Here is a 27,849-nt window from a genome sequence, read left to right as displayed (position 1 = left end):
ACTGAGTTCTGCCTTCCCTTGCCATACTATATCTCCCCCCACCCACCCTCCCCCCCCCTTGGATGTCGCAACCAGACTTCTCTAACCACCCAATCCTTTACATATAAACAATGTCCAATCAACTGCCAGGTAGTGTTTATAGAGTTATAGAACAACAGTGTTTGTTTCAATTATCAAGGAGACTTCTCTGCATATGCTGGTCTTCTCTACTGCTTTCAAATGCTAGCTAATGGCTAACTTGATCAATTGTCTTGCATTCTTTTCTTGATATAGTTTTGCCTTCTTTTGTGTAATCTAAATAATTAAGTCACTCACTGTTTTATTTAAAGGCAACAATGAACTAAGGGATTTTTTTTGGATCAACAGATAACTTCTGGAGATAAGTGGAATAACCCCAATGTTGGATGCTTCTCGGCCAAAAGATGTTTTTCTCATCAACTTCAAAGCAGTTGCTACATATTGATAGATAGTGTTCAAAGTTAAAAGTCTGCCAAAGCAGTAGTAATAATAATAATAAATCCAGACCAGGTACTAAATGCATTTAACATGTGCACACTTCGGCAGCCGCTGCTGTTAGTATCCACCTTTATAATTACTTTCATGATTCTTAGAGCAGGTTCCTTTTTTCTTTACTTGGATTTTGATCACTTTTTTTGAAGATCTTTAGCTTGACTTGTCACATTTCGATTTGTTTTGATTAATACCTGGTTGACTTTATAAATTTGCTGACCACATAAAAGAAAAGAAAAAGAAGAAAAAAAAAACTACCTTAAAAGCAATGATGTCATAGATTATGGAGGATTTTAAATGTTCTTTGAATGTTCAATATGTTTGCCTAGCATTACCCTTCCTGCAAGTTGTTGACCAAAGCAAATCATTAAAAGCAAAGATGTCATAGAATATGGAGGATTTTGATTTTTTTGCTTTGAATCTTGACAGGTCTCAACTATGAAGTGTGGCCTATTGCCGATCAGTCAAGATGCCTTGATTTGTGGTGAGGTCTCTATACTATGACTACACGGAGATCGTGGTCGAGGAGGAACAGAAGGATCAAATCATCAGGGCCCCTGGACCCAAAAACAAGATCCTATTCTTGCGTAACCATGTATCGTCTGCTGTGGTGGGTCCATAGAGGAGGCATACTTCCTAGCCCTCAACTGTGTAGCAGCATGTGAGATACAGGTAAAGAATTAGCTGGACTTGGTCCAACGTGGTCGGAATGCTTGTAAAACTTAGCAGTGTGAGGCCAAATGTTTTCTGGTTATGTTACAGTTTGTTCATTCTCCTCCATTTCAGAATATTTTGGAGACCTAGGTGTGAAAGTTACAGAGTTTTCCTTTTTTAAGCTGTTTTTTAAAGAGCCGGGAATGGGGTAGTTAATCTTTGTTATGACCCTCTCCTCTGAGAAAAGTTATCTGAAATTTTCAAACTGTTTCCAAACAATATAATCAATTTGGAATTTTTATTGTCTTGGGAATGATTGTATCTCCTAGCCTACACGGAACTTGATTTTGCCATTAGCATAGTCTACTTCTGTATCAATATGTAGTCATTACACTCTCCTCAACTCTCTCCACCCCCCGAAGATTCCGCTTCTGTACAAACTTTTGTTTGCTATTTCCTGAGTCAAACTAGGCTCTGAGTAACAGCAGAAAGCCACCCGCAATAGCAAAGCCTGCTCCATGAAATGAAAAGAAAATAACAGCGGTTGAAAGAGTATGTTTGACTGGAATAATTGCTAGTCTTGATGCGACTTGCCGACTCCAAATCGGATTTATGGATTTGGATTAAGGCATAGTAGGGGATGTTTGCTTTCTAACATGTATGTGCACTAATAATGTTGACATTCAGCGATAAAGTTCCCATAATATTCTTTTTGATGTCTGACCCCAAGGGCAAGGTTACCCACCTGGGAGATGTGTTTCATTATTGACCTTGGAAACCAGGGTCTTTTGGCTAATGTAAATCCTTAGAAAAGCTACCAGTTGAAACTGTGGGAAAAATTTCCCTTAGAGATCATTGATGAAAGTCATAATTGAGTTTTCTATTTGTATGTCTTGAAGGTTCAGCAACACACTTTACTAGTGGGTTAGGATTTCAAGTGGTGGGGGAAGTGGGGGGTGTTGATGGGCAGGAATGGGAGTACTTGGTCCTCTCTTCTCCCTGCAGCATCAAGAGTTGGTTGTCTGGGTTTTGTCAACCTACAATTTTATCAATCGGTGTGTGTGTGCGGTTTTTTTTGTCGAGTCTGGGTAACAAACAATGGTCGTTACAAAGCGGATTATCTGCTTTCTAATAAAGTTACCCTTACCTAACACGAATATAGTCGATAAGTATTCAAAAAGTATTCAAAGATTTCCTTAGTATTCAGAAAATTTACCATATAACACACAGTACAAAATAAGTATTCCAATACTAATACGAATAACTATAAGCCTTCGTCAGAGCCAAAATATGTAAATGAGTGAAGTATTCGAATACCTGTTAGGTATTCAAATAGGTATTCAAATAGGTATTCGAATAGGCATTCGAGTAGATTTGGAATAGCTATTTGAATACTTAGCTCATTTACATATAAGTATTTGCTAATTTAAATAATTCGGCTCTGATGAATACTTATAGTTACTTGAATACTTATTCGCTAGTATTCAAATACTTGTATGCTAATTAGTTATTTTATGAAGGCTTAACAGGTTTCTGAATACTTACTCGAATACTTATTGAATACTTGTATGCTAATCAGTTCCAAGTAAGGAGAGTTAGGAATTTGGCCAGCTTGTTGTCCTAGTTATTGATTAAAACTCTCCAAACAAATATTGAGAATAACCAGAATTCTGAAGTCTCCTTTTTTATGCAACAACTATAAAATTACAAAACAAAACAAAACAAAACAAAAATAAAATACAGCTTCCCCCCCCCTGTAATAATTATTAAAATGATGAAAAATTTGGCTCCTTGCATATAACCACATATGAAAAACAGAAATGTAATCACATTAAACCCTGCATGCCCAACACTTAAATGTTTTGCATTTTTATAACGCTATTTCAATGGTAAGTAAAATCTCTGTAGTACGGTAAGAGAAACGTCAGACTTGAACGTGAAGTTTGACTAGGTAAAACTAGGAAAATCCAAGTACTGAATGTCCAAATAATTACCAAACATAGGCATTGCCCCATGCACCCATAAGAATAAGCTTAACTGTAGTAACCCTATAAGTTTAGGCCTAAACAAGAAATATACTACACATGTAGCCTTGTCTTATTTTAATTTGATTATTAATTTTATTAACTGCAAATATGCTGTTTATCCTGGCACAAGACAGGAGAAATTTAGAAGTTGAACTTGGTTATTGTGCCACTGTCAGAAAGTTTCAAATGATTACACATAGAAATGAAACAGAAGAAAGGTCAACATACCACTTATTTTGATGATTTTTCTAGAATACGGCCCCTTTCCTCTCCACTTTATCAAGCAGACTGCATTTTCAGTTGCATTTTCTTTGTCCATCACCGACTCAGTACTAACTTGTTGATCTTTCATCCAATAAATAACACATTTTTGAGGCTTGGTCTTCTTCGATGGGTCAACAATATTTTCCATATTCTTGGATAACTGCAGCAAGTTCTGAACATCCATTATTAGATATTTAGGCCTAGGCCTATCGCTGTGGGATAAAATTTATTTTCTTCCAAGTTTCAGCCTAATGTTAATAAAGACAGTCGGGCTGCAAGGACTGGAATAAATTTAGTCCGACTCAAAAACTGAAACATTTATTTCTGCTAACTCAAATTCAATCTGCTAATAAAATTTGAATAACATTCAAGAGGAATAAATATCTATTCAAAAGGGAGTATTAAGCACAGAATACTAAAACAGTAAGTCTATGAATATGATCGATGAGATTTTGGAAAGGCTTCAGTTTTCAATCCTCCGCGGTATATTCAAATACTGCCGCGCCTGTGCACTTCACCTTGGCCAGAAAGCGTATTATAAATACTAATGTGATGACACTAACATCATGAAAGGAAAGCTGGGATGCTCCTGAGGGTCTTTGTAAGTTTGATGAGCTCAGCTTGCGCCCGCAGGCGTCCACAGGATTCTGTATCAAATCGTTTGGAGAAGAGGCTTATAAACACAAACTTCCGTTTTCCTGATAGTGTTACAATGCTTCTATTGTACCTCATACATATTGTACATAATGCTTTTGCCTATTTGCTATCAAGGTGCCTTGCAGAATCCAGGCATTGGTTATATCCACCATAGAGAAGTTGACATCTTTTTGTTCATTAAAGAGCAAATTATCAAATAGCCAAGTTTGGTCCAGTTTTGTTGACAGACAAATTTTTTTTGTTGGATAGGAACAAATGAAGTATTATTGCCCAGACAGACAGTTGCTCAAATATTTGCCTGTTGAAGGAGAAGTGCATTTCTGTGTTTGTTCTGTAATGGCAGTATTTAGCTCTTTTGTACCTTGACAGAGAGATGGAAGACAAAATGCTTCAATTGAGAAGGATTCAAAGGTTTCATCAAAAAGATGAAAGTTCAAACCGGATTTAAGCTAAAAACGACTCTTTAGTGGGTCTTGTATTTTTGAAGCATGAACGCCAAACGGATGGTTTCTTCGGCAAATTATGTACGATGTTGTCGTCCTCTTATATGAAATTGTTGAGTTTCATTCCTCGGATGGCATATACAAGATGACAAATATAAGAATCTCCTTAGTAGTGTTAGGACCAGCAGAGCAAAGTCAGCGACAAGAAACGACAAAGGAGGAATAAGAGAGATTAAAAGAGTCGCTCGTAAGACTTGTGTTCGATAATGTAACAACAAACTGCATTCAAACGCTTTACCGTATGCTAATTATTCGTGACAGATACATGCCGTAGGCCTGGATAATGTCATCCACCTACCGGATGAAGTCAGAGACAAGGTCGGCGAAGGGACTGCCAAGGTCGCAGGTGGGGTCAGTGAGACAGGACACAAACTGAAGGTCGGTGAACTGGAGTTCGAAGCCATGATGAGACATTTGGACAATATGGTAAGATTTCAAAATGCAAAAATTCCAACTCACTTGGCCTGCAACGTCTGTGCAGCAGACCAACTAGCCTTATTTGCATTTAAAGATCTGGGCAGACATAGCAAGCATTCACTATGCTAATTGCCAACCGATGGAGTCGCTAGTTAACGTATAAGGTTTTTGATCATATGTGTACCAAGCTAATACGCTTTATTAAGTGAGATAATTCAGTGAGAAGTGAGTTGTAGGAAGTCAGTGTGGATAAGCAGGTAGCTTCGTTCAGTCAAAGTAAACAGCTGTGACGTATCAGGATGGTTGGATACACCATTTGATTTGATTTGTGTCTTACTTGAAACTCTCTTGAAACTCAAGCTCTTGACTTAATAATCAGAATGGTTTCATAGGCTATTGAACATAATCCAAACTTTATCGGTTTGGGGAACTTCATGAAGCTCCCTACAAGTGATCTGTCGCACACCCCACCCATTTTGAAAATATTTTCAAGATCACCTGCATCCAAAATTGTGCAGTATTTCATGGAAATGGCATAGAAACGGAATGTTCCAATTAGTTTGTCCTGAATGCAACAAAGACAGCGAATGTGTGAGATTTTCAAAGAGATACTTGTGGAAGACTTGATATGTAATCATTTCATAAGTAAAACAGCAAAGAAGACAAAGATGGAGGAATGTTGTGCTGCTGATGTTAGATGTAAGAGTGACTTAGATCTGCAACCAGCACAAAAATTTGATCACAGGAACTTTTTAATTTGTTACAGGGTTACATAACAGGCAACGTGTACGGCCAGCCGTTTGTGAGACACAAACTGAAGCCCAAGAGCGACGTCGCCTACCCAGCAGCCTCCACCAACTTCATCTACATCTACGACAATGAATTTGAGAAGAGCAGATACGAGTCACCGATCAAGATGTTGAACAGGAGGCAGGCAGAGGAGAAGACGAAATGGCTGAACACGCCAAACACATACTCCAAGGTGGAGGTAGCTCAAAAGTACGCCAACTGGGGAGAGAAAGGGGAAGACGAGGGCTACAAGACAAAGATAAACCTGAGTAGTAGTGACATGTAATTGGTGGTAGGCACATCATCCGTTTGACAGAATCACCCGACACAATCCTTAATTTTGGGCAATTTGGGGACTTTGACAATTCAAGACATCGAAGAGGCACTTGCCAGGGTGATGAAAATGTTTTGATTTTAGCACTTTCCAGAAACAAAAAAATCTAAATCTAAAATGTCCTACAGATGGAATTATCAGAAGTTAGTCATCCTTTGTTTGTTTGCTATTTATTTAGCAAATGTTTGATCTTTTCAGAGGGAGAACAGGGATAGAAGGGTTGTTGGGGGGAGGGGGAAGCGGGATTGTCACCATTCTGGACAATGTGATCCGGGGCGGTGATTTGTTTCAAATATTGATGGGGTACATTTGCTTGGGTGCAGGCGCGTAGCAACTTTCATCCCCCAAATTGTTCCTGCGCTTTGTGATATTTTGTATATTACTATCTAAGCGGAGCGCCACCATCGGTTGGCACGCAGCGTACAAGAAAATTTCTGGTTTTGATAGCCCCCAGATCACCAAAAATGGCACTTCTCAGGCTTGAAAATGACCAACCAGATGAACACTTTTGCCTGAGAACCAAGTTTTTTCCAAATAGTTTTTTTTTCATCCATTACCTATTTTAAGATTGACACCAGTCACACTCATTGCATCTCCTGTGGATCATTGCTTTTGTAGGTAATACTACGTAACGGCCCACAATACCCGTCAGCCCCACTTTTCAAGGTTTTAAAGCCCATTATTTGTTCAGAATTTGAATAAACAAATTCACTTCAAACATGCCCATAATGTTGCACAAAATATCATCTATGGACAACCAATATAGAAAAAAACCTTCAACCCCTAACAGACCGGTCAAAATTGCACGAGTAGAGGGAAGTGTATAGCAAGTTTGCGGAGTGTATAGCCTAGTGGTTAACGCCGGCGTCTCCCAGTCATGAGATCCCCGGTTCGATTCCCCGCCGACAGCAATGTGTGTCGTCTGGCAAGGGTGTTGTTCAATAACAACTTCCCGACATGGACGTTAAATGGATGTGTGCCGAGAGATTGGCTTCGGTCAGCTTGCGAGTCTATAAGCCTCCATGGCTTCTTTCGCGAGTTCCTGCTTGCGGGAAGATCACATATACATACATACATGATGAAGAATGTTGGTCAGGGAACTTTCGAAAATTCAGACACAGTTAATTTATTGGTGAACAAATATTAAAACCTCTTGCTACTATAAAACTTCGATATCATAAAAAAAAATACAAAAAAAAATCGAGGGGGGGCGGTCTCCCCCTTCCCCCCCTGGCTATGCTCCTGCGGTTAGAAATCTTGTAGGAAACAGGCCAAATGGAAACCCAGTGATTATGCGTCATCCACAACTCTTCTCTCTGGTTACATTTTTCACAGTGGGTAGGTGACACGGACCCCAAGAGTGGTGATGCAGTCGCTATCACCGATCCACAACAGTTTGCAAGACAGGGACAAGATCATAAGGAGTACAAGAAGAAGGTTTAAACAGTACGTTGATGACGTTATACAATGTTATTTCTAATTGATTGTTTTATTTTTGTTATTTGTCACCACTTTCTCCTTCCTCTCACTTCTTTCCCATTTTTTCGCCTTTCCCCTAATTCAGTCTTCCGAGGAGTGAATGATGTATCTGGTATGTTATAGAAAAAGTGGTAAAAAAAAAAAGATAATGTAAAAGTGTATCAGTGGGTGTTGCCCTGGATTCGTTGAAGCGGACTCCCCACGTAGGTAGGGTTCTCCCCTTGTAGGGAGCGGACTCCCCATTTAGGGAGCCATTTCCACATGTAGGGAGGGTTCACCCAAGAAAGTTTTTTAAGTTGTGCTATTTACTACTTTTGTATTTTTATGGTAGGTTGAAGCGGATGGGTGTATATTTCCTCACGCCCCCGACCCCCTTCCCACCCAGGATCATTTTACACACAGCAGACCCTTAGCAAACCTCAAAAATTTGCTGTGAGAACTTTAAACATTCTTAAATCTCTCCTCCTTAGTATCACTATTCAATGTCCTCTTAGTGTTATGTTATGTGTCTTCTTAGTGCTATGTTATGTGTTCTGTCATTCCGACACCTTTGATAGATGTCCCAAAGAGTGTCTGCCGGTGAAGTTTCCGTAACCATATTACCCAGAAATGAAAAATTGATGAGGTCACACCTGCATCCAATAGAACGAGGCATTTAGCACTCATGCCACATGCTCCTTGCAGCTGGTGCCAGGACCGCGGTGGCAAAAGGCATGAATTTTTAATGCCTCATCCTTAATGGCAGAGAGACTATGAATAGAAGTGTTATAATGTTACCAACGAGGATGTTGTCTACTCTTTGAATTTCAGATTAGGCAAGAGCGTTTTGGGGATAAGACGCACCCTGGACCCATCTCTGAAGTTCTGGCAGGTATAACTTATGGAGATGCTTGCAGAAAACAGGTGCGTTGGAATTTTCCTTGTCTCTGGCCCCCTCTACCTTCCATTCTTCTCCCCACCCCCTCTGCATTTATCTATTAAGTCCACATTCTTAAAGGATATCTCTTGTTTTAGATTATGAAGAGCAGAGCCACCCACCTATTTCTGTTTATAGATTGTTTATGATTTGCATACTAGTATAAAGTATACCGACTAAGTTCGGTAGTATGTCAGCTGATAAGGCTTTTTGTTTCATGGACAAGACCGTAATAAGTTGGTGTAGGGTTACACAGCAGTTGTACGGGTGTGCTACTGTAGACAAGGACAGAATAACGCGCCCTTGCTACCTGTTGTGTTCTAACGCGTCTCATACCAGCACAACAGTGTCCTGTTTCATTTAAGCTTTTACACTGGTTCGAGAGTAAACCACCTGTATCAGCCCGATGACCCTCAAGTAATATTGTAAACATTGATCAAGATCTAATAATATGGTAAAGTTTGATCAAGGTTTACTTAAGAATAGAAAGTCTTTTTTTTTCTGTCTGTAGTTAGGTAATAGCTTGGCTGGCCTATCCCCCAATCCCAACAATTATTTTTATGTTATTTGATTAAGCATTATCTTGACCGCACCTACCAATGGGCTGCCAAAAACTTAAGTATCCTTGCTTAGAAAAATTGTAAAAATCTTCATCATTAATCCAAAACAAGCACTAAGTAATAGAAAGAGAGAAAATAAAAGGGAGGGGGGGGGGCAATTTTGTTTTATCAATGTGCCTGGTGTGACAGTCGTTAGGATACGATTCATGTGTATACTTATTAAAGTGTGGTGAAAATGACGGATGGTCTCGACATTCCTTCCGTTAGGTTCTATGTAAGTAATATCAGTGAATGTACCACAAGAAAGTACATGAGCTACGGGGAAAAGTTGAGATATTAGCCACTCCCCCCTCCTCCCCCCACCCCACTCCACCCAGTAAAATGTGTGGGTAAATTGACACTGAAGCTAGTACTTGGACATGCCACTGGAGTTGCACCTCATGTTAAAATCAATAGGTTGAACAAACTTCCATTGATAAGATCGAATTAATTGATCAATCTCAACTTACTAAAGCCAGCTTTAATACTCGGAAAAAAATATCTTTCAGTTATGGCTTGTTTTGATATTCTTCATTAATGATTACACAAAGTGATTGGTTTTAAGTGTAGAACTCATGTCACCTTTTATGTGAGTCATAAATCAATGCTTTGCTTTACTTTTGTTGGTGAACTCGGTTTGATCAGTGCTGTTCTACCCAACCTCTACCCCCCACCTATCCCCACCCCCCAAATTGCAGTTGTTTTTGGATTGGTTTGACGAGACTCACATGTTTGAAAGGACTTGCCTGCAGCTTTTGTTTACTTTTCAATTGAGTGTTTTGTTTTGAAATTATTTTTGAAGTGATATTGTTTTCGTAAGCTTCACTTTCACCCTTTTTTTGCATGAAAAAATGTTTTTATGGTAATGTGTGTATCTTTGCTGAACATCAGAAAGAAAAAAAAAATACAAGAAGATAATTTCATAATGAAACTATAGTTTAGAGAATTAATACCCAGGAGATTCTCAAAGAATATTATTTTAGATTTGCCAGATTTTCTGAAAACATCGGTTCTGATCCTGCCAGACTCTATGTTTATTGTTCAGTTAAAGTAGCATTCAGCTTCAAAAATCTCAATAAAAAACCAAACCATGTATTCCATATCAAATACGAACATAATTGATGTTCAAATGAGAGAAATTACACAAAGAGGAAGTTTTAACCTCTGACTATGTCCATATTAGCTGTTAGCGTTAGTCTTTACCATGTTTTTACTGTTTCTAGCTTTAGTGTTTGGCTAACAAACAGTTTAAAACAAAAAAAAATGGGGAAAAAAGTGCTCCTTTAATCTAAATTGCCTGCATGGAATATAGCTCCACTTTTAGTCAAATTACAGTAGTGCATGTCACCTTTAAACCCTGTCTTTCTTCAATTTCCTTAAACTAGATCCCCCAAAATTGCTTGACTTTCTCTCCAAACTGGGATGTTGCCTCGACCAAAAAGAGGGGAGAAAGGAGAAACTGTTTTCTTTCTTAATTCAGCCATCTTTTTGGGCATTTGCTACAATGATGTGATTTTGCTGTGATCGTTGTCACAACTTGTCACAACGTGTCACAAGTCTGTATCTACTCTGTCGTTGTTGTTGATGTTGTTGCAAGTTTTGGTTTTCCTTCCCCACTTGGTCGACCAGGATGCGCCACTGTCGGATTCTCATGACGGTATTTAACCAGGCCAACAGGAATAGGAAATAAATTTAATAACAAAACAAGAACAATAGCGCATCTTGGGAATAAAAGCAACCGAAATATCATCATTTTGTCACGGTGGATTTATATTGCAGACTTGAGGTTTCCGTATTATCTATGAGGACATTATTAGAACAAACATCAGTAGCAACTGAAGTTCTCTCTCACCCTGTTTACTTCATCCATTTTCATTTTTCTTGGTGGTGAAGGGTGATGGGTGTGGGGAAGTGGGGGGGTTAAATGCCACCCTGAATATTTAAAATATGCAAATTCTTAAAACCACAGAAAGATCAAATGTAAGAGAGGATTAAGATGTCTTACTTTACTTTTCATATAGCAGAAGGGACAGAGGTGATCAGGCTAATTAGCCATGTGAAGTTGCACCTCTTTGGGCATGGGTTGGAGGGGGAGAAATACACCAAGGGTTTCGTACAGAAATATTGCATAATATTGCCTTCACCTGGTGGTAATTAGAATTGAATGAAAAGTGTAGTACGTTAACTGCTACTTCACAAAATTGATTGATCTTTTAGCTTTCAATTCAGGCTTCATCTCTGAAATGCTCTCTCAACCGATTCTCCATTCAGTGATAAAAGGACATCTGGATTCAACTTTAAGTCTCTGCTTGTTTGTTTGTTTCTGTCCTCTCTAAATATGAAAGTCTCAATATCTGTCCCATCCATGTTTTGCCATGCCAAGCATCATATATTTACGGACCAATTGCACCCATTTCGACGGTGCTGAAGTAAAACTCATTAAAGTGTTTTTAGGGAACTATCCAGTAGCTACTGGACCTGACTGTCAACTTATTTTCTATGGTTTCAATTTTTTCTTTAAATCCATTGGGATATGGGTGTTTTGAGTTTTTCATATGACGTAAACACAAACAAAAATGTTGGTCATGAATAGCACACAGGTCCTCTGTTTTAACTTACTTTTCAAAACTGAGTAAATTGGTTGGTTTTATAACTTGCCTCGTAGTTTTGTTCTGATGAATATCCTTCATTGTTTGTACTTACTTTCATGTGATATTTAGGTATAAAGCCCCATTATGCCTTCCATTATAAACACGAACAAACTGTTCCCTAACCCTATTTTGGTACCATTGTGTAGTTAATAAGCAGACAATCTTGTAGGTGCATTGTTTGCCAAATATTTTGGCTGAATCTCAGAGAACGAGCGAGAATAGACATTATTATTCAGACCGTCCAGATGGAATGCATAGTGAGACTTAAACAAGATGTACAGTGACCTTTGAGTTAATGTTATATATTCTTTGATGGTATGATATTCCTTTTATTACCCCTATATTTCTTACATCATGGTGAAGCGTGTAAAACCTACCTTTATAATCCCCACCGGTTTCATACACAGTGTATCAAAGACTGGAGTATGAACTATCTTTTTAACTGTTTCCATTCATTTAGAAGATAGTACAGTATTCAAATGGTGGCCTTTACTGTAGAGTTGTTTACTCTGTTGTTCACTCTGATAGTTGAGTATAATTAAGTTACATAATATATGCTGCAAGACACTTGGGGCGATATTTTATGAAGCAAGTACGTTCCTTTGTAGCTTCTTGTTCTGTTTGCTATATGATCTAACTGTTAACAATGAATTATTTGACAACCTGTAGGCTTTATTTTCACACTCAAATGAGTACTTATTAATGATTACCCACATTGTTGATTATTATAGATGTGCAACACACAATATCACAACCTAATTAAAAGGCTTGTATTAGTATACATTTCTCTCCAGAGGCTCCAGTTCACTGTACTATCATCAAGGGATGTCATTTTCTTATCATGTTTTCAGTTTTAGTACTTTTATCTTTTATGTTACTGTTTAATTATAATTCAATTATGGTGTGTATGTATGCTGTTGATAAATAAAAAGGATTCCAGCTTCCACGGAGTGGTAAAATATATGGCTGTCCTTTGAGTTTCTTATAAAGCTAAGATTTATATCAGAGCTGTAACATTATGTAAATGTGGTTTTCTGTTTCTTAATCTTGGCGTCCAATTGCACTAGATATCCAACAAGTGCAGATACCCCCTCCCCCCACTCCAAAGATAAGAATGGGGTTACACAGCCCTTGTAATAATAATAATGAGCAGTTATTTTTACAAAGCTTAACCAAACACAAATGTGGGAGAAACTTACACTACAGGTGGCTTCCAATTCAACATTTTATATAAAATTTAGAAACTCATTTCAGATGGGAAAACTGTAGACTGCTCTTGGATGATAAACCCACCTTACATAGAACCTCCTGATCGCCAAACCTCATTGCTTCAAATGCCATTGCCTTTATCCACTCGATCACAGCACCAGTAGTTCATCCTAGATGAAACCTGGCAGAGGGAGGGGGGGAGCACCTAAGATACAGTTACAGCAACTGAAGTAGATATATCTATTGATTCTATTAAAATTTAGCAAACCTCTACTTTACCCAATGTCTACTTCAAGACATACATAAGGAACAGATGCTCTAGAACTCTTCACAAAAGGGTATAAGACTGTACTTTAAGAACAAAACCTCTACATGGATCACAGAAACAGTGAATTTCATTTAATACCTTCATTTATATTGGAGACTGGGTTAAAAATTCAGACAATTTATCTAAAAAATCTCAAATGTGACATTTTATCACAAAATTCAAGCAGTTTTTGCCAAAATTTGTTGTATCTGAAAATGTTCATGCAGCTAGCTAAACAATTTTAGGCTGGCATTTTTATGTCAAGATTCGCCCCAAGAGTCCCCCTCCAAAAGTGTAAATTATTATCTTTAGAATGTCTGTCCCATGGATACGTCAGACCTACACCTTCGCCCCCCCCCCCCGGGTTGATCATGACAGTAGGCCTACTGTCCCGCCTAGGCCTAATGCCAGACCAACCCATTCGGGTAATGATATATTGGTCATTAAAACAACTTTTCTGACGAGATTCGCAGCGAACTCAATAAGTTATCTTGACCAACATGTTTAATGACCTTAGGCCTATGTTATGAGACCATTTGAATTGTTTCGTTGTAAATGTAATGATTTCAAATGGATATGCATCTAGCATGTCATTGCTAGTTTATTTGTTTTCAATTAATACGTTGATATATTATGCGGTGTTTGTCCCACATGGCTTGCCATAGACGCACACGGTCGTGGTCAAAGGTTAAGCAACGGAGCGCGAATTATGATCTGTATATAAAGCTCACGAATGGTTACACGAGCAGTGCAGTTCGCTTCCTGGCAGCCGTTGGCTAACAATTCATACGTAATTGTAATTTGTAGCCTATTCTGTATGGGTGGTAACTGCCAAAGAATGTGAATGGCAGATATATTCGCCAGCTCGAAGGTTGTGTATTAGTTTTGTGGAGCAAGTTAGTACTTCACATTGTTTGAGTCAGCGAGCATGAGAAATTACGCTAGCCTATCATATAATAGTATCGCTTAGGCCTAACGATAGGCTAGCTCACGTAGGCACTGGCGTCTATACTAGTTGGAATGCTAATCTAGGCCTAATATGATATTCACTAGACAATTAACGTAAGTAAAGTAAGTCACTTTATATCTTCCGACAAAATACTAGACCTAGCTGGTTGGGCCTAATTACTTTCTGGTTAAGGCTAGTACAGTTAGGCTAGGCCTAACTAAATTAGCCTAGGGTAGCGTGCATAGTATATGACCGTTTAACACATTTTGCTTTCCTACTTTCGCGAAACGAAATAAAAATATATATTTTTAGTTTATAATACAGGATTGATGCATATACTATTGATTATTAAAAAGAATTAAAATATTGTCTTTTGTACTTGCAGTATACCACAAAATATATTTGATGATATTTCATGGGCAGAATACGACCGCATGAATGCAGAATTCGACCAGCATTATACACTATTCGACCACCTAATATATATACATGAATAATGATGTTAGCCTGTTAATTTAAGGCCAGCCGTTTCCTCTCTTTAAACCATTACCAAACTATGAAACAAAGAGGGTGTAGCAGGGAGGGAGGAGGTAAGGTACATGGGAGGCAGACCCCCACTTTTTGCTACACTTATTTCACAGTGAAGATGACTTTATGTGCCCCCCTCCCCATTGGAGATAAAAGTTTCAGAAAAGAGAGATCGATACAGAATGTTCAAGTAAGTTACTTGGTAGTGCACTCCTTTCTTTTCCCCACTTTGCTCCTTCCCCCCCCCCCCCCATTGATAAATGTGCTCCGTCTTCCCTGTATAGTGTGCTATTATTTTACCAAAATATGACAATATTTGTGCTTGGTTCATCAAAAATATCGGTATTTCTATTCTTTATATTTCATGCCTCTATTTTTTCACGTTTTTATTTGTTACTTAATGCTTTTGAGTAATTAAGGGGTATAGTTTTCTCCATTTTCATGGTAGGAAAATCACAAGTACATGTGTGCTCATATAAAAAAGGAACTGAAAGACATCAATACACTTTCAATTTTATTGAAAATAATAGCTGAAATATGCAGAGAAATATTGGAACAAAACATTAACTGTACGTTAAGAAAGAGATATCAAGTATAAAAGGCATAAATGTCTTTAAATTCCTACCAGAGTAGCCTACCAGAGCCTAGGCTATGCCATCTAGCACTTAACACTAACAGTAACACATCCTCAAGAAACTAACTCGCAGCCAGACAAATTAGCTTAGGATGAAAGCTCTCTCTTTCCTTTTTTGTTCCATCATGACAGGCAAGGCCGTTGGTTTCTTCTCCAACTTTCAAGAATAAAAACAATAGTTTCCTCCCTGAAATTATTTTTAGGGGTTGAAACCAACGTTTTTCAGGGGAGGAAAGAAAGACGGCTTGGCTGTGGAAAGAATTAATTTAGGTAGTGAAGCAACTGTACGTAGTAAATGTGTCTTGTGATTTAGGAGAGTTTGGTGAAAGAAAGGAACATATTTCAAAGAGACACTTGTACTTGTAGTAATTGAAGAAACTTGTAAATAGGAAAACAAGGAGAGGAACCAAGGAGGGCATACCTACTGTATAGGCTAAATTGTCTATGTTATTCATTCCCACAATGAATGCCATACAAGCAAACAACCCATTACCACAATGAATTCCACGCATGTAAATTACCCCATGTTCGCATACAATCCTATGCAAACAATCCGGCCTATTCACAAACATTTTTTATCTTCCAATCACTGAACAGTTACACAAGGAAGATACCTGGTCACATTTTCTATTTTCATACTATCACAACTTTCTTTAGCTTACTCTACAAGAATATGCAGTCAGAGCCTACAGAACAACAGTCTCCTCCCTTGAAAATAGTATGTTAGTTTCCTTAACCATGTTATTTTTCACCCTTAACTTTACCTTTCTGCTTTAAATCTTTTCTTACAGTTATTCCACTTACAACATCTATTCTTCCCACATAGCCTAGCCAATATGCCTCCCCTGAAAAACCTTAGTTAACTCCCCTGGAAATGTTAGTTTCCAGTGAAAACGTACTTGACTCCCCTATGATGTAGGGGAGGTAAGTTACTCAACTTTTAAGTGGGAGGAAAATAACATTGTTAGGGGAGGGAACAAATGGCCCCAGGCTAGGCCTACCACCAAATGAAAATGGGAAACCTAGGGACGAACTAGCCTATTCTAGGCTTCTTATACAAGCAACGGTACTTTGTAAAATGAAATTCTCAAGCAATTAGGCCTAGCTCTGTGGTCTAATTGACGTTAGTGATGGTTCAAGTATGGAGAAAACTCTCCATGAAAGCTGATGTTACCTAGCATAGGCAACTAAATTGATATACATGTATTAATTTGATCAACTAGCATAATTTTGACCTGAAGCTAGGCTTAACAGTATTGGTCCAACTCTTGGCATATCTTTATCAGATCATAGCCTTCTTTTGATGCCTAAGGCATGATTTTATGGTCTGCAGAACTGTTTCACTGAAACTATGATTATTATTAAACCGAATTCAAACTTTGCTAAGTCAACCTCTCATTGTTGAGTAATTGTCTTTAATTTGGTTTTTAATTTGAAAACATTGATTGAAAGTTGTGAGGAACACAACTCATGGTAAACACATATTAAGAGTATTGAGAGATAAGTACAAGATATAGTATCTCTGTCCTTGTTGATATAGAATATTATTACACAGGTACTAGAAGTCATGGAAGCACATGAGGGTTTACCATGAATATACTAATATGTTGTTGGTACTTGTGTATTGGCTGAAAAGCCAGTTTTCATCTTTGCTAAGTGTACATGTTGTAGCTTAAGTGTCGGTCCTTATTTCACTTGTCAAGTTTCTCGTTTCAAGAATGATGTTTATTTCAGACATTTTTCAATTTTCCAGTTCCTCATGAATGTGCTTGCTAAGTTTGTTTTAACTAGTACATGCTCTCCAAATTGTTTGGCTGATGAAATGTTCTCAAATTGTGTTGAATTCATTCCTTTCAATCAGGTTGACCATTATAGTGAACAATATACATCAAAGGAAGTTTTGGCATTTTACGAAGTACTCCATAGGTTTGATAGCAATGTCTAGTAAGGTTCATTAAAGAGTTATATTGCAAGTATTAAAAATAAACAGGCACTTAGTAAAAAAAAGAGGTACAGTTTATTCATGTTTGTAAACATTCATCAAAAAGGTATCTGCATACGCAAACTGGAAGATGATCTTATGTAAAACTACTTTAAAAAAAATACTAAAAATTATTTCACACCAAAGGTATATATATACTGTACATATTGCTTTGATATTTGTCTTTACAGCATTGCATTGGCCACACTGATTCACAAGGAGACTCCATGAACTGTGACTGTAACATCCTGCTGGAGGTCTGAGACATTGAAGATTCTGTAATGCTTCCGTTTGGGTATGCAGTTTACTATAGTAACACAGAAATATTTAAGCTCTGGTATTTGTTTTGTTTATTTCTGCCATTAAACCACAATCATATACATTTGTTTATACATAGTTATATCAATGAGGCAGCAGTCAGGGTTGTTTAGGTAGTCAGGGGGAGGGAGGGGAGGAAGGGAGGGAGTGTATAAAAATGAGTCTAGTTGCAATGTCTATCTGCTTTCCAATATATGAAATCTTCTTATCTTTTACAATACTGTCTCAGGTGAAAGAAGAAGATGAAGAAAATTGAAGGAAAATTGTGAGTCTTGGATGTCTGTAATGAAGCTGGATCAGGTTTAGAACAAGTGGTTGAAAGATCATAAACTCCACCAAATACGAGAAGATCCTTCAAGCCTGTCCTCTACAGAGAGATCTGGAAGTGTTATCTGGAGGTGATTTAACAGACATTGGAGAAAAAGTAAGATTCAAGGAAAACATCAGTGTGAGCCAGTATCATGAACATCAGTCTTGTCCTCTCAACAGTTGATTGTTGTCAAGATCATTTCTAAATGTAGGAGACACGGTGCCTTAGCCTGTTGGAACCAGTGGGTACTTTGGTGTGGTCTGTTTTTGTGCTAACTGTACGCGACACAGTGCCTTAGCCTATTGAAAAAGGTAATTGGTGTGGTGTGTTTTTGTGCTAATTGTATGAGACACGGTGCCTTAGCCTGTTGGAACCAGTCGGTATTTGGTGTGGTCTGTTTTTGTGCTAACTGTACGAGACACAGTGCCTTAGCCTATTGAAAAAGGTAATTGGTGTGGTGTGTTTTTGTGCTAATTGTATGAGACACGGTGCCTTAGCCTGTTGGAACCAGTCGGTATTTGGTGTGGTCAGTTTTTGTGCTAACTGTACGAGACACAGTGCCTTAGCCTATTGAAAAAGGTAATTGGTGTGGTGTGTTTTTGTGCTAATTGTATGAGACAGTTGCCTTAGCCTGTTGGAACCAGTCGGTATTTGGTGTGGTCTGTTTTTGTGCTAACTGTACGAGACACAGTGCCTTAGCCTATTGAAAAAGTTAATTGGTGTGGTGTGTTTTTGTGCTAATTGTATGAGACACGGTGCCTTAGCCTGTTGGAACCAGTCGGTATTTGGTGTGGTCTGTTTTTGTGCTAACTGTACGAGACACAGTGCCTTAGCCTATTGAAAAAGGTAATTGGTGTGGTGTGTTTTTGTGCTAATTGTATGAGACAGTTGCCTTAGCCTGTTGGAACCAGTTGGTATTTGGTGTGGTCAGTTTTTGTGCTAAATGTATGAGACACGGTGCCTTAGCCTGTTGGAACAAGTTGGTATTTGGTGTGGTCAGTTTTTGTGCTAAATGTACGAGACACTGTGCCTTAGCCTGTTGGAACCAGTCGGTATTTGGTGTTGTCTGTTTTTGTGCTAAGTGTACGAGACACAGTGCCTTAGCCTGTTGGAACCAGTGGGTATTTGGTGTGTTCTTGTTTTTGTGCTAAATGTATGAGACATGGTGCCTTAGCCTGTTGGAACCAGTCGGTATTTGATGTTGTTTTTTTTGTGCTAAACTACTATTCTTACAGAAAGGCTGAACAAGTTCCATGATATAGTTTGTACAGAGTGACACAGTCCACTCATTCCAAGCAACCATGACAACATCAAAATGAAGCTAATTGGTTTCTTAGTTTATTGGCATGAGATGCTAATTAATGTAGTCTGTTTTTGTGCTAAATTATGGAGACATGGTGCCTTAGTTTATTGGTATTAGTTTTTAATTAGAAATGTAGGAGACATTTTTGTGCTAAATGTATAAGATCTTAGCCTTAGCCTATTGGAACCAGTCGGTAATTGGTGTGGTGTGTTTGTATTAAATTGATAAGTTCTGCCTTAGTTTATTGATATGATTTGCTAACTAGTGTGGTCTGTTTTGTGCTAAATTAATGAGACCTGGTGCCTTAGTTTGTTGGAATCATTTTGTAATTAGTATTTTGGTTATCTTAAATTGATGATTGTTACCTTAGATTGTTGGAAAGAGTTGCCAATTAGTGTGGTCTGGGTTGTGGTAAATTAAAAAGACAGTTGATTGTTGTCAAGATCAGAAAACTCATTTGATGGAAAAACACCAGCTAAGCTGGAAAGCTGCAATATACAGTCAAGGTTAGTCATAAGAAAGAAAGGTTCATAAAATGTAATATATATTTAATTATGTTTCCACCAGTAAAGTTTCAATCACAGTCTAAACTTTGTTGGAATTAGTTGCTAATTAGTGTTTTATGTTTTGTGCTAAATGTACGAGACTTACTTTGAAGAAAACTGGCTATTCTTGTGCATTCCTCTCCTTTCCTTAGGGTTCTGTGGACTATATTGGTCAACAGTTAGCATTTTGACATAGCGCCTTCCCATCATCCTTCACTCTATGACTTACCCACCATTTACAAAACGTACGCGTCCTTGGATACCAACACAACGCTGCCGAGTACACTTTCGATTCATAGTGTGTCTCTTCAAAAGGAGTTCCTATTCTTTCCGTCCGCCGTCTTAGGCTAGAGACTAATTCTTTCTGGTAAGTGAAGTTTATGATCAATTTCATTGTATAGAAGCCATTTAAAACCCGTAGGGAGGGGCTGTTTTGCCAATATGACAACCCCTTACCCACCTATAACCGCCCCCTTAGTCGAAAACTTAAACCTCTCTGATTTTGACGTAGACATTAATGACTGGATCCCTGTACAAAAATAGCAGAAAACGACAACGTCCAATCTACGTTGAAATAAACCTATGTTCTAACTCCAAACCAACCACCAAAAAGTCCGCTCAAACAATCATTGTATCAGGAATCTTACCAGAACTATCAAAAAACCCAATAAACACTTGCTAAACTAATCAATGAAGAAAAACCAAATGCCATGATCTCAAATATAAACCGTCTTCGTAGTAACGACATCCTAATCACCCCCATTACCCTAAATCTGCAAATATCCTCCTGAAACCATGGACTCGAAAGACTAAACTAGGCAACCCCAAACCAAGAATCCCCAAAAAAGTATGACAAAGAAACTTCTCCGTAGTAGCCTGTGGCATAAACCCTGAAATTCAAATCAAAGATATTGAACAAGAACTCAAAGACCAAGAATACACCCCAATACAAACTAAAAGACTCATTAGTCATGCCACAAACAATACAACTTAGAAAGTAAAAATGACGTTTGAAGAACAAGAGCTTCAACAATCCCTAATCAAACAAGGTTTCTACTTAGGATACTCTAAACACAAAACAGAATAATACCACGAACCCCCCCCAAATCACTCAATGTTTCAAGCGTCAACTTTTTGGACACACCCACCATACTTGCAAAAATCAAACCAGATGTCTCAGATGTGGCGAAAACCACAGAGTTAAAGACTGTCCCAAACCAAAAGAAAACCCAAAATGTGCCAATTGCTCAGGGACTCATGTCACCCTTTACAAAGGATGCCCAAAATTTAAAGAAGCTAAAACTGAAGCTAATAACAAACAACAAGAACAAAGAACCTACGCGAATGTAACCAATTTACCCCTAAAATTGAAATAACAAATAAAATCCTCACTGAAAAAAAACTTAATATCGCAACCTTTGTAATTGAATTAGTACAATACACCTTCCAAAAAGCCAATATTAATATTAAATCTGACAACCTTGCCAGTTACGCCACCGTGTTAGCACTAAAACACCTAAACTTAAATATCCCAGAAACTGTAATTATGGAACGTCTCCACCATCCTTCAATATTTAGCCCTCCTCAATCACCTACATGACAAGCACACTCCCTCCTTCGGTCAAGTTCCTCCACCTAAACATCAACATCCTTCCAAAATTAAGCCTCCTACTTAGTATATTCGCCAACCACTCCCCGGATATCAATCTGTTAAACGAAACTAAACTAAATACAAATTCCCACCTTAGCATTCCTGGTTACCAAACTTTCAGACACGATATCTCTCGATCTATGGGATGAGTACTTATTGCTGAAAAAAACAACCTCAAAGCCACCCTCCTCCCTAACAAACCCAAACAATTGAAATTGTACTCGAAAGAGACAATAAACCTCTCCACATTATTAGCTATTATAGTCCCCAAATGAGCCCATAACCACAATCAAAAAAAGTTCTAATAAAAATACAATACTACTAGGAGATTTAAATGCCCACCACATCATTTTTGGTAGCACCAAAACATCTGAAAAAGGCATATCCCTCTTAGAAATACGTGATAAACACAACTTAACAATAATTAACCAAAATACCAAAACTAGGATAAACCCAATAAACAATAATACTGAACTACTTTACTATGCCATAACCTCAAACCTCCTCGCAACTAAAACTCATTCGATTCAAATCCTAGAAGATGACCTAATCAGTGACCATTTTCCACTCCTTTTTGAGCTAGTCATAAACCTCAGTCGCATCCAAAATAACGAATTAACGTATAATTACAATAAAACAGACTGGACATCATTTAAAAAGGGATCATAGCAAACAACACTATTGCCAATTACCACAACAACAAGCTAAATTACATTGGCATATATTGTGACAGCATTGCCCAACATATCTTTAATACCTTCAAAAAACACTGCCCCTTAAAAACAAAACAGAAATCCAATACTAAATAGGAATATTCTTACACTAAATAAATCAGACGTCGACTACATAGAACCTATATGATCTCCCCAGATCCAACTCTAAAAACCTAAATTAACCAACTTAAAAAACAAATAAATAGACAAATATCTGCGGTCGACCAAAACCGAGTCCAAAACAAATGCGATTCAATCATTAATGACAAATACCCAAAACACTTTTGGAAAAATTAAAAAAATATCATAAACCCATTACAACCCAAACACAGGTAATACAGACGAATGCCTTAGAGATAAAGTAGGTAACCTCATCACAAAAACTTAAGACCAAATAAAGCTTAGTGAATCATACTTGAAAACTATATTCAATATCTTAGATGGCCCTCCATACGATAACAGATTCCAACACAAAATAGACTGTACAATTATCTGTAATGCAACCAGCTTTATCCCCAACTTCTAAGGATGTCTCAACAAAAACATCCCTCTACTCAAAGAAATAGATATAAATGATTGGTATAGTGCCACTGAATATGCAAAAATGCCTCCTCCCCTGGTCTTGACAACATAAATGACCTAATGCTAAAAGATTCCCCTCCGTCGGCCTCCTATATTCATTAACTCTCATATTTTCCCACTATTTAACGAACTCCTTAGACTGGGTCATTTCCCAACCCTGTGGAAATCCGCCAAAATGATTTTAATACCGAAACTAAGAAAAGACACACCAAAATTCAAAACTATCAACCAATTAGTCTCCTACTAGCCTTAGGTAAGATTTTCGAAAGAATTATAGATAACCGCACCAGAAACCACCTTCAGCAAATTAATCACTTTGCCTGTATCAATCAGGCTAATTCCGGGCACACAAATCTACAATAAACCAAACTTTCCACCTTTCCAAAGAAATTTGCATCGGCTTCATAAAAAAACATGATACCACTGCCCTCTTCCTTGATGCCGAAAAGGCGTTCGACAAAACTTGGCACAACGGCATAAGAATTTAACTATTTAACTTTAATCTCCCCTCCAATTACACCAGACTTCTTTCCTCTTTCCTTAGTGAGCGCAATGCCAAAATATGCTACAAAAACCAACAATCAAAACCTTTTCCACTTGGTGCAGGTACTCCACAGGGCGCTGTTCTCAGCCCCCTCCCCTGCACCCTATTTGTTAATGATTTGAACATCCCCCTCTATCAGATGCAACTATAGTCAGTACACTGACGACATAGACATTTGGAGCACCAGTAAAAATATCTATATGATGGAACTAAATATTAAAAGAGCAATTACACATCTCGAAAATTGGTGCTCGATGTGGAGAACAAAAATATATCCCTCAAAATCTAACCTAGCCAATTTCTCCATAATAAACTCAAAATACCATAACCATATTTCCAAAATTAATCTTTTCAACACCTCAATCACTGCTACTCCTAATGCAACCTTCCTTAGTACCACTTTCGATAGCAAATTATCGTTTAATCTACTTTGTAACAGAACTGCAGGACGCTGCTGGTTCCAACTTAAATCCATTCAAATCCTCTCACACAAATGTAACTTCCCTCCGAAAAAAATTATCCAAATCTATAAATCCAAAGTAAAAATGATTCTCAGTTACGGGAGCATCTCCCTGCTTACCATCTCTAATCCCAATAAACAAATTTTAAACAGAATCCACACCACAGCTTATCGACTTGCACTCAAAATCCCTACCTATATTGCTACTTTGTAGGTTCTCCGTGCAGGAAACACAAAATCTACTTTCACCCGACTTCAAGAATTCAACACCAGGTTATACAAAAACAACCTCAAGAACGACCCTTTGATTGAAGACCTCCCCCTGAAATACAAAGTCGCAACAACTCACTACCCCAAAACCAAACCCTTTCTGTATTCACAATTGTTACTACTTAAAGTCTCATTCCATTAATAAAATCCTTTCCTAAATGGTTCTAGGCCCAAGCATACTTATAAATACAGATTATATTGTTACCAAACAATAGAAACCACAACCACTCCCTACCCAAACAATAGAAACCACTCCGTCTCCACAATTCTCAGTACATAAAAAATTCCTCTCCTTTAGAAATCCCTCCATAATTGACTCTTCGACTCTGACCTCGGGTATGATTATGGCTATCCTGTCCAATGTAAATATATAAGACTTCATTTACCAGCAATTCCCTGACTGAACATAGACAACCTTTCCAAGAAAAAAAAAAAAAATGTCTATTCTATAAAAACAAACTTATTATCCCCCGTAGGACCTCTCGCCAGGTCGACCAGGGGTTAAACTCCTTTGGATTTGATATCAACAACAACAAAAACAAAACTTTTACTCGAATTAAAAAAAAAGGTAACTAATTTCATTTATTTCATTTCATTTATTGATTTTTGTTCTATTTTAACATAAGTATGACATATGACATAAAAGGAGATAAGAAACAAAACTTGTGAAAGGAAGTGTACTAAAAAACCCTATAGGGCTTGTCAGGTAGTGACACTCCCTAAAAACTTAATGTGGAAGACATCATGATTAGATTTTGGTTTCATTTAATCAATAATCAATAGGTGGAGGTAGAGGAATTTGACACTCTGATACCAAAAAATTAAGAAAAGAAATTGGGTGGGGGGGGGAGGGGGAATCAGGCAGAGACCATCATGTTACTACCCTGTTAATTTTGTGTAGGACCCTGCAGGGATGAAATAACTGGGTTCGCATAGCAATTTGCTACCCAAGAATTGCCAGTTGCTAATCAATATTACTTTTGATTAGCAAAAGATGCAGTACCTGCTAATGCTAATTGCTATTTCCAAGAATTGTCGAGCAATTATTGCTAATCAATTCTCTAAAACTATTTCGTCCCTTGCCCTGGTTAATTTAAAAGGAAGAAATCCCTTTAGTACCCTTGAGTTTCTGAAAGGTTTCTTCTTTGAGATAACGGTGGAGAGACATATCGATGTTCTCTTTTGGGTCTGATCGTCAGGAAAATGCAGATTAAACTGCCGTGTCCATTTGGAACCTGGGAATTGAACCCTGCTACTGGAACAAATGTATTCCATCAGAGCATAGACAATGATTCAGAGAAATATGGCCTTTATATTAATAATCTGTTGTTTTCTTTCCCAAATTTTTCTCTTTGGTTAAACAATGAGTGAAAAGATTCATTCGGTTGGAAGCAGCACCGCCCCTTTTCACCCCTTTTTTTTTTGGGGGGGGGGGGAAGAGACCTATTAGCCCTTAGGGTCTGAAAATATTACAATAGGATTATTGTGGTGGACAGGACAGACAACAGTTATTTTTGCTTGTAGCTGAATGTATGATGTCCAGGGATCACAAGGAAGCCCGATCAAAACTGCCGTTTTTTGTACTATCAAAATTTGTCAGAATAAAGAAATTGAAAGCCAAAATATAAAGAGTTTATCTGGCCTTGTAGACTGCGATTGAACCAGTCTCTGTCATCTACAAATAATAGAAAGTCGGTATCCATTTCTGTTTGTGACATCAATAACAAAAAATGACTGCAAAGTAACAAGTTTTTGTAAACTTTCTCTATTCAGGGATTCGAATCCCAAATTCCACTTGAATATACCCCCCCCCCTACTTATGAACTGTCACGTAGCTCAAGGTGACAAACTTACTACAAAGATGAGAATAGGCCTTAGGTGGTTCCTAATTCAATGACGTTTCTCACAGTTAATTGAATTGACTTCCCCCACCCTCCGGATTATCCTCACCCATAGAAAATACCCTCCACCCAAGAATACTTTAAAAAAAAAAACATGGCTTACCAAGAACCTCTCTGCGTTCATTTTTCAGATTCCAATGAACCTTCCATCAGCAAAGGAATGGCGCAACTAGGTCTGAAGGACAATCGACCGCTGGCGGAATGGCTTGACTGGTACAACGCCAACCAGCCGGACCTGGCCGCCAAGCCCAACTTCACCACATTTCCACTGGACTTTAAGCCGTCACCGTGCAAACCGCTCTTCTTTGACATATCTCTGAACCATATAGAGTTACCCTCCTTGGACGAGAAACTGGAACAGAATAAATCGTCCCCGCAGGGGGGTCTGGGTGGGTTCCTGCGTGGATGGTGGAGCGGGGGTGAAAAGTAACTCTCGATTTGCCACGATGTCGGAAAAAGGATTTAGGAAAAAAGGTCTTTTGTATACATAAGCCGGTAGTATTTGGGAGGGCTCTCACTCTTCTCCTGCATGTGCTGTAATCATCTTTTAAGTTTTGATTTCATTTGTTTTTTTTTAGTATAGAAAACTACACCTTGTTGCAATGCAAACACAAAGATGGGGAAGGCCAAAAAGAATAACACTCACTTTTTTAACGTGGCTTGTCAAACCAAATTTGAAGAATATTCAAAATGGGAATTGGAATTTTATATATTTTGGATTTGGTGTTTGTGTGTTTATCTTGTTTAGAGAAAAAGAAGAAAAAAACAGCATCTTTATTTGATGGGGCTTTAGAGTTTTAAAAATGGGTTTCGGGTGTTGATTTCTTGGTCTACAAACATTGTGGTGCTTGACTGACTGACACTTTATGGGAGGATGTTAAGGTGACTGAATTTGATATTGGCAGGAGTCATGGATGATAGTTGTCAGGACCAGGGGTGGGGGGGGGGGTGGGTGGTGAGGCGAAGGATAGAGAAGGAGAAATGAAAGTGTTGAAAGTAAAAAGGGAGAATCTTTGAATTGAATTTTCAGTTTCCAGCAGCACAGGTTTACTGCATGAAAAGGCTATATTTAAAGAAACTTTCAATAATGCACTCTTCGTGTATATAATTTGGGGTGTGGTAGTCGGAGCGGGGGGGGGGGGGGTGTGATTGAGACAGCAATGAAAGGGAGCAACCTTTCCACATATACGTTGTTTGTTCTATGGTAGTATCGTTTCCTTTTTCAAACTGAAGGGCAAAAAGTGTAAAAATTAAGTTATCTAAAATTAATTCAAAATCAGGTTTAGTTAATAAATGAAAGTTAAAGAAAATTTTATCGATGGTAGCAGGGGTGCCATGATATTGTAAACTCAATAATCAATCAGCCATGGAAGGCCAACTCCTTTTTGTTGGGAACTTGTTGTCAAGCAAACCTATGGATTCAAGCCCTGTCTGGCTAAATTAAGATGGGGTTATTATTTTTTATCTAGGAGAAATCAATTCATTTTCCCCTCATGTTGAAATGGTCTTCCAAATGTTTTAAAAAAAATGTCCAAAAAGAATGTACCGGTGTGAATTGGATAGCCACTTAGTGTGAAGTAAAAAGGCCATAGGCTTATCCCATATGTACATGTGACTGCTTAGTATCATTAAATAACTGCCCTCCAGGCTGATATTATAAATAATAGACACATTATAGAAAATAACTGTCTGTTGTCACCCAACCATCTCAATAGTAGATGCAGGTATCACTAAGAATGTTTATGAAATATGTATTGCATGTTTTGATTAGTATTTGCATAATAATTTCATGAGGGATTACCTGTTTCTGGACAGGTAGTTGAAGGGTATTAACTGTGGTGGGA

General features: G+C 38.0%; 1 protein-coding gene across 40 annotated transcripts; it reads left to right on the top strand.

The window, feature by feature from the left end:
* The first annotated feature begins 111 nt into the window (after positions 1–111).
* On the top strand, positions 112–26,593 carry LOC139971420 (gamma-adducin-like). Of its 40 annotated transcripts, none has more exons than XM_071977830.1 (13): positions 112–572; positions 940–1,182; positions 4,877–5,041; positions 5,799–6,215; positions 7,491–7,601; positions 8,445–8,537; positions 10,535–14,378; positions 14,907–14,983; positions 16,085–16,145; positions 17,600–17,703; positions 17,956–18,150; positions 20,037–20,251; positions 26,137–26,593. In XM_071977830.1, the coding sequence occupies exons 3-4, from the start codon at positions 5,018–5,020 to the stop codon at positions 6,105–6,107; spliced, it is 333 nt and encodes a 110-aa protein (XP_071833931.1). In that variant the 5' UTR covers positions 112–572; positions 940–1,182; positions 4,877–5,017; the 3' UTR covers positions 6,108–6,215; positions 7,491–7,601; positions 8,445–8,537; positions 10,535–14,378; positions 14,907–14,983; positions 16,085–16,145; positions 17,600–17,703; positions 17,956–18,150; positions 20,037–20,251; positions 26,137–26,593. The 40 variants fall into 40 exon arrangements, with proteins under 40 accessions (XP_071833931.1, XP_071833926.1, XP_071833914.1 ...); XM_071977825.1 differs by having other exon boundaries at positions 15,560–16,145; XM_071977813.1 differs by having other exon boundaries at positions 15,560–16,351.
* The last annotated feature ends 1,256 nt before the right edge of the window (positions 26,594–27,849 follow it).

The sequence above is a fragment of the Apostichopus japonicus genome, chromosome 8 (genome assembly GCF_037975245.1).
Source record: "Apostichopus japonicus isolate 1M-3 chromosome 8, ASM3797524v1, whole genome shotgun sequence".
NCBI lineage: Eukaryota > Metazoa > Echinodermata > Holothuroidea > Aspidochirotida > Stichopodidae > Apostichopus > Apostichopus japonicus.
The sequence above is the reverse complement of the archived record's forward strand: the minus strand, read 5'-3'. Positions and strand labels throughout refer to the sequence as shown.